The 13279-nt window shown below is 44.0% G+C and overlaps 1 protein-coding gene across 1 annotated transcript in view; it reads right to left on the reverse strand.

Moving 5' to 3' along the window:
• Positions 1–1238: 1238 nt before the first annotated feature.
• KEAP1 (kelch like ECH associated protein 1) overlaps positions 1239–13279 on the reverse strand; it is a 46365-nt gene continuing 34324 nt past the window's right edge. The window contains exons 4-6 of the mRNA XM_040346421.1: positions 9348–9553; positions 5071–5247; positions 1239–2907 (exon numbers count right to left, since the gene is read on the reverse strand). Coding sequence (XP_040202355.1) covers positions 2675–2907; positions 5071–5247; positions 9348–9553 — 616 coding nt within the window. The 3' untranslated portion in view covers positions 1239–2674. The remainder of the gene's footprint in view (positions 2908–5070; positions 5248–9347; positions 9554–13279) is intronic.

Genomic DNA, 13279 nt, shown 5'->3' on the forward strand with positions numbered 1-13279 from the left:
GATGAGGTGGCAACCCTATGGGTCAACAAACCTATTGTGAACCTCTGGGACAGAGGGTGGGCTCCCCCCCGCCTTTTTTTCTCTCTCACTTTCCCATCTCTCTTTCTGGACTCCGCTAAAGCATTGCCCGTTTCCTTTTTTTTTTTTTATGCCTTTAGGACCAAAAAGAAGTACCACTTTTGCTCATAGATTACTGCACTGCTCTCTATAGCTTAAAGGGTCCCCTAGACTTTTTTTTTTTTTCTTTTACAAAACAAAGCACATCGCATTTCCAGGCAGGACCCTGATTATTGATTATGTACTGGTACGATATTGGTTGGGACCAATGGGCCAAATTCTCAAAAGAGATACGCAGGCGGAACTGCTGTTCAGCCTGCGTATCTCTGTGCCTAACTTTGGAAACGATCCTCAAAAGGATTTTCCAAAGTTAGGCAGAAGATCTGACATCTGTAAGACACTTACACGGTCAGATCTTAGGATGCAGTACCGCATCCGCCGCTGGGGGCATTTCTCATTGAAATGCCGCTTTGCGTATGCAAATGAGGACTTAAGCAGATCCACAACGCTTTTAAGCATTGTGGTTTCTGCGTAAGTTCCGATTTGCTTGCGCAAAATTAGGGCTGGTTTTACAATGTGGAAAGTTAGTACACCATGTAAAACCAGACCTTTTTTTCGATCGCCGCGTTTTTTTTAAAAATTTGAATTTTTTTTCCCGGCGCGTATTTTTTTTTCACCCGTCGCAACTTTATTGTCCCGTCGCAATCCACAAAGCCCGGCGTAAATTACGTTCGCGCGCTGCACGTCGGGAAAATTACGTCACACGCATGCGCAGTACGGCCGGCGCGGGAGCGCACCTCATTTAAATTGTAATCGCCCCCTCGAGAAGACGACCGCCTTGCGACGGAGGCACTTAAGTTACACGGCGTGTAATTTCTAGGTAAGTGCTTTGAAGATCGGGCACTTAGGTAGAAATTTAACGCCTGTGTAACTTAACTGCTGAAAGTTAAGTTAGGCGGCGTTTTTGAGAATTTGGCCCAATGGTCCTTTATCCCCATGTTATTGTTGAATGTTACAAATTATCAGGGGGAACTTCTTCTGTACTTGTTCATATTTTAGTATACGAAAAACGGTTTACTTTGTCCTATATATATATAAAAATTCAAGTGGAAAAAAAAAAAAAAAAAAAAAAAAAAAAAAAAAGGTTGAGAAACACTGATGTATACAAATAAAAGGAGGCATTTCATTGAATGACAGCTTTATATTGAAAACCATGTTAAATTACAAGTGAAGGTAAGAACTGTATAATATATTTGTGGTACAGAAAGTGTACCTATATACACACACACACACACACACACACACACACATTGGATTGGGAGCAGAATTATTGCCCAACACAAAATCACATTTTTTTTCTTTGTAATCCTATACATCTGTACATCTATACACTGCATAAATATATTACAGAAAGGATAAGGTCTGGGAGAGGCAGTCTTTTACCCTCTCATCTCCGGGAACCTGTGTTCTAAGCCTGGTCCACTACAGGAGAGGGGGGGCTCCCCCATTACAAAAAATACATAATGGATGGTGACACTTCTTGTATCCTCAAGAGATAAGAGGCCTTTTGGAGGGGAGGTGGGGTGTGGTTGGGGGAGGAGTTTAAGTTCACGTTATGAATGGTCTAGCAAAGGTCTGCCCTGCGCTAGAGGATGTGGTTGGTCTTCAGAAAAACCCTCTTTCTGCATTGGAGAATGGTGGACTCAGTAGTTTAATGGGCCAACTCTACCATAATACATTAATCACATGGGCAGGTTGTGCTCTACTAGCATTTTGCTGACATTTCATAATGGTTGGCCTGGAACCAGAGAATTAATCTCCAGTCTTAAAGCAATATTAAACCCAAAAGGCAAACAATATATTGCAACTTACCAGTTTTAAGACTTGATGGCTTGCATTAGTTTTACATTTTAGGCTTTCCAACTTCTTATTTTTACATGACAAATGTACTTTGCAGAGAGGAATGGACAGACTGGTCTTCTTCAGACTTGGCACATGCCCTACCAGCTGCCATCAAGCTGAGTGACTTAGGTTGTTACTAGGAAGGAGCTTGTTGGAGAAGAACGCTAAACTTTGGCATTTGGTCCAAAAGGAGCAGTAAAAGGTTTCTACAAGCTAAAAAGCAAAATGACAGCTAGTTTCTTATTTAACGTTTTACCCTTTTCAGCTAAAACTTATTATGCCTTCTAGAACAAAAATGGTTATAAAAGGAAAAAAAAGACAAAATAAACAACAAAAGCAGCAAGTCAAAACGATAGAAAAATAAAAGATTGCACTTTATGCTCTATTTATAGGTTCCAACCCCCCCCGAGAATTAGTTCATTAAATTTCTACCTACTAATGCGGCCAAGTTTACAATAAAAAGATCTTTGAAATTGATATTAATAAAAATATATACAATTTTAATGGCAAGCATAAAAAGCTGCCAGTAATGTATATTTTATTCAATAGTGTCCTTGTTAGCAAGAGTAGGTCTATTACATTTCCATGGCACTAGATCTTTCCTTATTTTAGAATGGTTCCTGTAGAGGCACCATTGTGTCTTCCCACCCATAGTGAAAAAATAAGCCAGTTCATCTCTGTAATACTGCGCTGCTTCAGATAGCTTTCATGTTTGTTATTTCTTGCAGAGCGAGGAGAAGAAGCAATTCTCTCGCTGTTTGTCCGGTGGTTTCCCTTCCTGCTTATCAGATAGGAATCCCTCGCACGAGTTTTTGCGGCAAGGCTCCATGGTGACGGCCACGCCTACGCCGCTTCGTCCTGACAACATTTGTGTCACCTCTGTCCAAGAATCCTGATCGGGATCATAACATTCCACGCTGTCCAAAAATGTGGTCCCGTCATACCCACCTGCAAGATAGGTAAACAGCTGGATTTAAATCTCAACATCACTACTGGGATTTCAAACATACATAGCAGAAAATAAAAAAATGGTAATGGTATACCTTCTGCCCCCTTCTTTAAAAGCAGTGCCCTCTGCCCCCCCTTCACATCCCCCCTACCCCATAGTGCCTTCCACCATAGTAGTGTTTTGTACCCCCATCCCAAAGCAGTGTCCTCTGCTACCTTCAGGTTTCCCCCCCCCCCCCCAACACAAACATACAGCAGCGAGTGTAGCACTCCTACCTTACAGCGGGTGTACTACAGAGCAGAGAGAAGCACACAACTGGACAGAGGGTAGGGGCAGGAATTGCTGGAGTTAACTTTTATTATTAACAAGCTGGTAATTGGTTTCCAAGACCGCACAGCGTCCTAGCAACCAATACCTGCTGGTTAACTTGAGAGATTACTGGAGACAGCGCCCACCCTTCGTCCAGTACTGTGCTGCCTCCTGCTCTGCAGTACAGATGAGGGCGGCGGAGGCTGAGGGGGAAGGAGTGGCAAAGCAGGGGCTGTTTGCGATCTAGCCATCAGCTACCCACAGTCAACAGGTAGGCTGCGATCGACGGGTTGCCAACGTCCAGTCCAAAATGGAATTCTTGAAATACACACACTTCTGTTAGTCAACAAGAGTACCCCCTCTACTTCTGGGTCAGCCATCTGCTCAGGGGACAAAAGTAATGATGCCTACTTAGGCCTCATTCAGATGGGAGCTGGGACCCATACTGCAGGCAGGCCGACTTATTCTGCCACCTGCTCCGAGTCAAGTGTAGGCAGCCCAAAGAAGTGAATGCAGATGCAGCAGCTGCACGGACGTAGCCACGTGTCAAAAAACTGACAGCAAAGCAGGAGCATTCGGGGCCCTGCAGCTGCCTCTGCACAGCTGTCAAATTTTTACATGTGGCTGTGACCATGCAGCCACTGCATATAGGTTGCCTTAGAACAGAGGCAGTAGCCAAAACAAAAGCCAGCTGCATACCATACCAGTAGCCACCTGAGTGAGGTCGTATGGTCTATTGTGAAGACTGGAGGGCAAAGAGATGACACTGGAACCTAAACAACCCTTGAGACAGACTGCAAAGCATCATACCAAACAGCACTGAAACCAAACCATCAGCATGACTGCCTAGGAACTAGCATTCTTGAAAAAAGTTCAACAATGGCAGTCTCCATTAGGCCCTTTCACACTTAGAAGCATTTCAGGCGTTTTAGCGCTAAAAATAGTGCATAAATAACGCTTGAAATACTCCTGCCCCAGCATTCTCAATGTGAAAGCCCAAGGGCTTTCACACTGAGGTGATGCGCTGGCGGGAGAAAAAAAATCTCCAGCAAGCAGCATCTTTGGAGCGGTGAGAAGAGCGGTGTGTATACTGCTCCTTCCCATTGAAAACAATGGGACACCGCGGTAATACTGCCGGCAATGCGCTCCTGCAGAGGCGCATTGCGGGCGGTATTATCCCTTTATTGGCCGCTAGCGGCGGTTAATACCGCACCGCTAACGGCCGAATACCGATGCAATTCCGACTGTATATCGCTGCTAAAAATAGCGGTGTTATACCGCCACCGCACATACTGCCCCAGTGTAAAAGGGGCCTTATTCTCTCATGACAGTATCCGCTGAAACTGCAGCAGGTATAATGACCCAGCACCTAGAGGTGCACATACCTGCAGCAGCCTCATAAACCTTTGTGTCGTGGCCCAAATCTTGGGTTATTGATAAGCAAAGCACCAACATTTCCAAATAGTGTTAGAGCTACCTTCAAAAGTTCTGTCACCACACACACACACACACACACTAAGATGGGTAACCACACTGGCCAATAGGAGATTCAGCCATTACAAGAAGGTTTTGGAAATTGCTATAGGTAGGTGCCTGTACTTTATACAGGTTTCAAAGTCTTTTAATGTGTTTTAAAAGCACAGCTTTCCCTTAGGCTTGTCCTTTAAGTGTTATTTAAAAGGTACTTGTATAGCACCGTCAATTTACACAGCACTTTACATTGTGCATTCCCATCAGTTCCTACCCTCAAGGAGAGCTTACAATCTCAGTGTTGAGCGTGAATGTTCATGTAAAGAGTAAACATAGCTTAATGCACAAAAAGCATGCATGCACATGTGTACAGGCTTGGTTACCTAATACATAGATCTTTCCCTGGTGAACAGTGACTCCTAGTGCGCTTCTGCGGTGTTTCATAGGGGCCACAAAGCTCCAGGAGTTCTTCTCCACGTCGTATTTCTCCACGCTGTTCAGCTGGTCAGTACCATCATAACCCCCCATGGCATACAAGCTGGTGTCTAGAGCGCAGGCGCCTGTAAATGAAAAACCAGTATTAGTCTGCAAGGCCATATAAACATATCAAAAAATTGCCAATGACTGGTCGGCTGGACTAATTCTTCCACTTGTTGGAAGATTTATTTCCATGAATGACTGTTTTCCAGAAATGTTATAAAAGACAGTTTGGAATATGTGGCAATTCTGAAAGCCCTCTGCTGTTCAGACAAACCATCCATCAGGCTAAAACTGCTGCCATCAAACTATTCCACGATACCAATAACTAGAATGTGTCCAAATGATTTTCTATATATCTTCTGAAAATCTTATTAATTAAAAAAAAAGTGCAAATAAAGCCAAAAAAACTCTCCCCCCATTTTGGATAGAGAAATGGAAGGCTGTAACCCTCTGTGTCCCTGAGGCCCCGTACACACGGTCGGACAAATACGATGAGAATGGACCGAAGTTCAGTTTCATCGGTCCAAACCGACCGTGTGTATAGCACATCGGTCTGTTGTGCATCGGTCCAAAATTTTAAAACATGCTTTAAAATCGAACCGATGGCCCGCTGCACGATCGGTTCAAACCGATGGTTAGTACAGAAAAGCATCCGTTTAAAACCTGCGCATGCTCAGAATCAAGTCGACGCATGCTTGGAAGCATTAAACTTTGTTTTATTCAGCACGTCGTGTGTTTGACGTCACCGCGTTCTGACCCGATCGGTTTTTGGAACGATGGTGTGTACGCACATCAGACCATCAGGCCACTTCAGCGGTGAACCGATGAAAATGGTCCGTCGGACCATTCTCATCGGTTTAGAACGACCGTGTGTACGCGGCCTAAGAGTTTTCACTTCCTGTCCCATAGCCAAACGGGGTAATCCCTTGTCACCAGAACTTGTGTCCCCACTGGAAGATTCCGGTTCTGGTGACAACCTAAAAATGTGGGACCGTCTTTCACTTTTGGTGAGAAGATTAAATACAACAAAAAGGGAGCACTGGCAAAAGACAGCAATAAAAACCTGACAGGCGTTCTGAACCTTCTTCACTGTATACTAAAAAAAAAAAATTGCCTTTAGTTTTACTTTAAAAGTTTACTTACAGGAATGTTGTTAAAGAACATAGCAACATAGAAGTGGTCCATTGAGCCTGTCCATTTTTTTTTTTTTATTATTCAAAAAGCAGAAGTACAGTGTAGTGCGTTCTGCACCTCCTGTGACCCTTTTTTATCTGACAGCAGCCCGCTGTTGGCCAACGTCACAGACCCGGCTCAGCAGGCCACTGAGAGCCTAAGCTGGCCGCTCCCTCCCCCTCCACAGCCCAGCGGGGAGAGCGATAGTCACCAGCTCTTTGCTCAGGAAACTGAAAACCGAGCTATTGGCGGGGTCATTGCTCGCTTCTCAGCGTTAGAAAGCATTGGACCGATGCTGCATCCATCTAGGCAAGTATAAAGCTGCAAAAAAAAAAAAAAAAACACCCCATACTTTTAAATATTTTTTTTTTTTTTTTTTTAACCTTTTCTCAGAAAATCTAGGTTTGTCCCAATCATGTTTGATGCTGTTTACTGTTGTCTGACTCACTCGCTCTGCTGGAAGTCTATTCCAAGCATCAACTGCCCTTTCAATAATGCTTGGTTCACATCTCTGCAGGTGTGGGAATCGCAGCTATTCGCTCACCCGCAACAAAAAAGTGCTGCTTTGCAGAGACGCGCGCGGGGGGGGGGGGGGCTTCCCATCCATTCTTAATGGCACTCCTACACTTCTCCTCAACCCACAGCGTGTTTGTGGGTACAGGAACGGCAGGCAAATCATATTTTGTAGAGCAGCATGTGATTTGCCTGCGGCTGTGTTTTTAATGAGGTGCAGACACCTTTTTTTTTTTTTGGGCAGGAAACACCAGGCATGGCAGTCAATTCAGATGAATGGGCTGCTGTGCCTGCACAAATGTGGGCCACAAGAACATAGAAATGTGAACCTAGGGTAAAATTAATACCAAGATTACTTCTAAACTTTCCTCCTGCTAATTTGACGTCATGTCCCAGTGTTCTTGATCTCAGTTTCAAATCGAAAATCCTGCCCTTTTGAAACTTAGTCACCCCCCCCCCCCGACACCCCCCCTTGCTGTATTGAAAAGTTTCAATCATGTCTCCCCTTTCCCTTCTTTCCTCCAGACTGTACATATTAAGTTCCCGGAGTCTCTCTTGGTACATTTCATCGATCGTCTCTGAACTCGTTCTAGCGGATCAATATATATCTTTGTGTAAGTGAGGTCTACAGAACTGGACACTGTAGTCTAAATGAGATCTCACTAAAGATCCATATAGGGGAATCAGAACCTCCTTCCTATTGCTGGCCATTCCTCTAGTGATGCATCGTAGAATTCTATTCGCTTTTTCCCACTGCCTGGTGACGCTGTATATAAAAAATTTTTAGTACGATCAATAAAAATTAAACGATAAAAACAAATGGCCAGAAAAGAAACTCTGAGCATGAAAATTAAAGTGCTTCCTGGGTGGTCAGTGGAAAAGTGCCCCTTTACATTGGTGTTCGTGTATGGTCATTTACACTGGTAGCTATTGTAGTGTTTCCTTACTTTGGTAAGAAGTACCCACTTACATTGGTGTTAGTACCAGGGAGTTAGGGAGTCAACGGATATCGTTTTTTCGGCTGCCTTTGGGGCCGATAGCAGGTGCTGATATTCTGTACATTTAAAGTTTTTGTTTAATCTACATTTCTTGTGACAGCAATAAAAGTAAACATTCCTTTTGACAGTAATAGGCAGAGACAGGTACTCTTTATGGAGGGATCTGGGATCTATAAGACCCCAAACCCCTTCCCTGCATTTAAAATTATTCAAAATGCCAAGATCAGCGGTTTTGAATACTTTCCATTTTTTTTAAACTGGCATCTTTAAAGTGGATGTAAACCCCCCAAAAAAATGTTGATGTCACAATGTAGAGAATAAGATTTCCTATCATCTGTGCCCAGTCTTGCCACACAGAGTTAATCCAGCTCTGGGCAATCCTCTTTTTATTGTTCAGGGGGAAAAAACAGACTTCCAGATAAAAAACAAAGTCCTTGCTTGAGTGACAGGTTATTTACATATCTCGTGCTACATATACACAGCTTCTGTAAAAAGTGCTCAATTCACATTCCCCTCCCCCTCCAGCTCTATGTATATTCTGATGGCTGTTGCATTTTCTCATGGCACTGAACTGTGACTCACCCCATATTTTGAAAACATTTAATCAAAACACAGGGGAGGGGATGTGAATTGTGCACTTTTTTTCAGAAGCAAAGACTTTGGTTTTTATCTGGAAGCCTGTTGTATTTCACTGAACAATAAAAGAGGATTGCTCCGAGCTGGATTAACTCTGTGTGGCAAGACTGGGCACAGATGATAGGAAATCTTATACTCTACATTGTGACATAAAAAAAAAGTGGGTTTACATCCACATTAAGGCTCCAGTAAACAGGAAGTGACATAATTTCCAGGTTACTCGATCCGAGACCCAATCAAAGCCGATTCCAGCTTTGTTTGGGTTTCCGGCCAGCCGGTGGACGTGCCAGCTGGTCGCTCATGCCTCCCGGTGGGATGGGAGATCCAGGCGGAAGGGGGACAGCTTGTAACAGCTGAGCGACCGCTTAGCCGCATCTAGTTGTTATTACAAGAAAGCCGACAGTCGGCGCTAAAGAACCGTACCACAGCTGCATGCATCACCCCGGTACAACCCCTTGAAGCAATATCGGTTCGTTTCTGACCGATACTTTGAGAAATGTGAATATCGCCCCCCGATAATCGGTTGACCCCTAGTTAGTAGAGAGGTGCTCACTTGCATTGTTGGCAATTAGTTGTCTCTCTTACATTGGTTAGTAAGGACAGTGGAAGATGACCTCCCTTACAGACTGATGAAAAGATCAGTGGTGTTAGTTAGAACTTACCTGAGAGGCAGAAAATGCTCATTGCTGAAGGAACCTATTACAACCTTTGGAGGAACCCTGGGGTTCCAAGTAACTCTGGTGGAGAAATGCAGCTCTACTGTATTCATCCTAAAGCGATTAAAAAATTTGCCCATGCCAGCAAGCACAGATCTTTCCCTCATTTAATAGGAAGGCGGGAGAGCAGTACTCAGCACTTACCGGCGCCGCTGCGTACAACATTCATAGCTGCAATATCCCGCCACTCATCCGTTTCGGGGTAATAGCACTCTGCTGAGTTCAGTCTATTCGTCCCATCAAAGCCACCCACTGCATAAAGGAGCCGATTGATGACTGCCACGCCCACTCCAATCCGACGAGTCTTCATTGGAGCAACGAGCTGCCAATCATCCTTTTCCGGGTCATACCTGGGGTGAAAAAAAAAAAGACAAAACAAAAACATGTCAAAACATAGCGAGAAGAAAGTCCCAGAAGCCAGGAAGACAATGAACAAGCAGATGAGCCGTCATCTTTTACTGCTTCAGTGAAAGTTTATAACGGACATTTTTGGACTTTTAGTTTTTACGGAAGTCACTGGAGGCCTGGTGCGGTTTGCTTACACACAGGTGGGCAAGGTTAATGCAAGATTTCTAACCAATACAAACCCGACAGGGGTTCTTACCCCTTTTCTACTCAAAATTTTTAAAGACACACACATTTTGAATTTACGTATGTCTATCAACTACTAAACCAATGAGACTTAAGCCGGCCATGCATGGATCGAAATTCACCCGGTTCAGGAGGAACCGTAAAATTGATCCATTTATGGGCAGGGAGGTTATACATCTACCAATCAACCGCTTAGTAGGGGTTTTCCCTGCTTGAACATGTTCAAGTTCTTCCCCAGGAGAGAGCAAAAAAAAAAACTCTACACTTCTTTCCTGGGGAAGAACTTGAACATGTTCCGTCCATGAACCCATCATGAAGTACTAATTTGGGGGCTTAAACAGCATATCCCTCTCGATATATGGATTACAGTTCACGGATATACTGCTTACTCTGAAGTATCACTCTATCTTCCTGACTCCCCATATATGGGCCTGTTGGGATTTTTCTCGTATCCATTTTCCCCTATGCGAGTTTTGAAGACTTGTGTATCGCCTATTCTGGAATTAGTAGCCGGTTCCCCTGACTTCGCTTTGCCAGCACTGCACTTTCCCTGCACTAGCTAATCTCTTTCCTATATTGGATATCCGCAGTAGCCACAGGCTAATTAAGAATTGAACTTGCAAGTGAGATCCCTTTCTTGCTTCTGCAATTACTGTATCCTGAATTGCGTCCTGAAGAAGCCCAACGGCGAAACGCTTTGATGCATTCGGTTCTCATCATATAATATGTATTCATATGTATGATTTTTAATTTTTGTATTGTCCTTTTATCTTATTTCATATACGCGCTTCTCTTTTTTCTATTAAAAATATATATATTTCTACGTATCTCCATTGTTTACTGTGCCGCTAAAGTCCGAAAAGGGTTTACCGTCCTTTTTTCTTTATCACGTTATTTACAGATGTTGGCAATGTGAGTGCTGTCCTATTTTGACCATAGTAGAAACCTCAGCCGAGAGGGAACCCAGCCATACCCAATAGAGCCTAAGAAGACTTCAATGAGCGGCTGGACTACATGCTACAAAGGTTACCACTATCAGGAGGTGCAGACTTCAAGCAGTCCTTACCCAATGGTGGAGAATGTGCTGTGGGCACATGGCACAGCCCCCTCTGTGTCTAGAATCAGACATGTTAAAGCAGGAGTGTAGCAAGCAACATACAGGCTCATGGTCGCAGTCAAGGTTTCCAGTACTCACTAAGCCCGGGCAGCCAATAGCAGGTGAAGATTCATAACCAGAAGGTCAGGCAGCTAAATGTGAACCAAGTCATGGTCGGCAGGCAGCAAGAACAGACTGAAGATTGAAGTTCAACATGGCTCTGTGCAGCGGCAACATCAGCAGGAAGATGCTTCCACAATGCGACACCCAACAGAATGAGGTCATCTCTTTATCCCAGAACAATCACTTCCACATCGAGTGGAAACTTGGGAATAATGGCACTCAGGTACCAGTAAAACTGAAGGAGCTCCTGAAGCCCAAATAGCCCAATTACTAAGTGACCCTTCAGAGAAAGGGCTTTTTTTTCCCCCCCTTTCAACAGAACATTCTTTTTTTTTTTTTTTTAGCTATAGTCCTAGTTTAATCTGTGAATCTAATCTACAATGGTCATATCAGCCCCCGTAGCGGACCATTCCTGATAATGTTTGTGGATGTGGGAACAGATAAACTATTACCAAAACAGGCTGTGCCAGGGAAAAAATGTGAGAGACTAAAGTGCAAAGGGCACAACAACACCACTTGTGTCATCTGCCGGGAAATCTGATAAGTAACGGGAAAGAAAAAAAAAATGTTGCTGAATCACAAATTGTGGCAAATGGCTTACTCATCTCCTGCGCTCTTACAAGGGGATACCAGAAAAGTTTACATTATTTTTATTTTTTTTGTATTTCCATATCAATCGCTTTACATGCGTATATGTGGGGGTGCGGGGCCTCTAAAAATATATTTTTGTTGAGGGGGGGGGGGGGATGCGATTGGGTGGAACACATTTTTTTCAATACATTTTTTTTTTTTTTTTTAACTTCTGATTTTTTTTTGGTGACAGGTTCCCTTTAATGAGACATGCAGGATCTGTGCTCCACTGAATGTAATGCACTACATATCTCACAGCATTACATTCTTTTCTGGCAATGCTGGCAAGGCAAACTGTCAACCGAGACCCAGAAGTGGCACGATACGCGTCGCTTCCGGATCAGGAACAAGATGGGATGGAGAGCAGATGTGCGTTTATTCTCCTCCCTCCCCTCTACCCTGCGGCACCCACTATTCTAGTTTGGGGGCCACAGATGGGCAAGCCCAGGATATATAGTGGGACGCTTGTCTGGGTGGCCCCTTTACCCACATGCATGAAAGCAATCGGATGGCAGCAGAGCTGCCCAAATGATTCCACCTGACAAGTGAGCCTTGCTGCTTGCCCGCAGCAGGGCTAAATGTAGGGGAGAAAAAAAAATAAAGAAAAAAAAAAAATTACCTGCCCAGCATTGCATGTCCCGTGCGATATAAATTGTGCATCCTTGCAACAGTGAATGGGCAGACAAAAGCCCAGGCGCCAGGATGCAATTTCTAATCCTGTAAAGGGATGGGTCATTCAGTCCTCCATTTAAACTCCAGCTATGGAGCAGTGAAATGGGGACAAATTTTTCTGAATAAACTAAATTATTAATGTATCTTAAATAGAGAACTATATTTAGATAGATTTTTACGCCAAAGGCATTTTATTAAAATAGATTTAATTTTTTATTTATAGCCATCCTGCTTCTCCATGCCCAACATATTTCCCCCTGTCAAATGGAACAGCGGGGAGTGAAAGATAGCCAAGTGTGTGCTGCTGGGCAAGGGGTGTTTTAAGAAACCAATCTACATTTCCTTCCAGAGACAGCAACACAAAATGCCCCCAAAACGGTCACCAATTACAGGAGGTGTCCAACCTGGGGAAAAATAATAATAATTTAAGTCAGCAGCTACCAATACTGTAGCTGCGGACTTAATATATGGACAATTACCTGTCCAGTGTGCCCACGATGTTGGCTGCTGCTACCGCCATCTCCGCTAAGGGAAACCAGCAGTGAAGCCTTTTGGCTTCAGAGACCGTTCCCTCTCGTGGACCAGGTGGCGGAGGAAGGAGGGGTGCCAAACATCCAAGGGAAGGAGCCGTCTCTGAAAGTGGGGGAAGGGTACCCGCTCCCCCTAAAGCAGTGGTTCTCAACCTGTCTAGTGCCGTGACCCCTTGATAAAATGTCCCAAGTTGTGGGGACCCCTAACGGTAAAATTATTTTTCTATCGTGGGTTGTCAGCACCCAAGACAAGTAATTTGCTCCCCTAACCCACAGACATTTAGCGCTCCCTGAGTCCCTTTCACTCGTACAGTATTAAAACCCCTTATAGTATATTTTAGGATGTACCACTCTCTCTCTCTCTCTTTGTTCCTCTTTTCTTTCCCTTTTATCTCTCTCTATCCTAATTTCTTGTTTGTTATCCCCATCTCTCT

The sequence above is a fragment of the Rana temporaria genome, chromosome 3 (genome assembly GCF_905171775.1).
Source record: "Rana temporaria chromosome 3, aRanTem1.1, whole genome shotgun sequence".
NCBI lineage: Eukaryota > Metazoa > Chordata > Amphibia > Anura > Ranidae > Rana > Rana temporaria.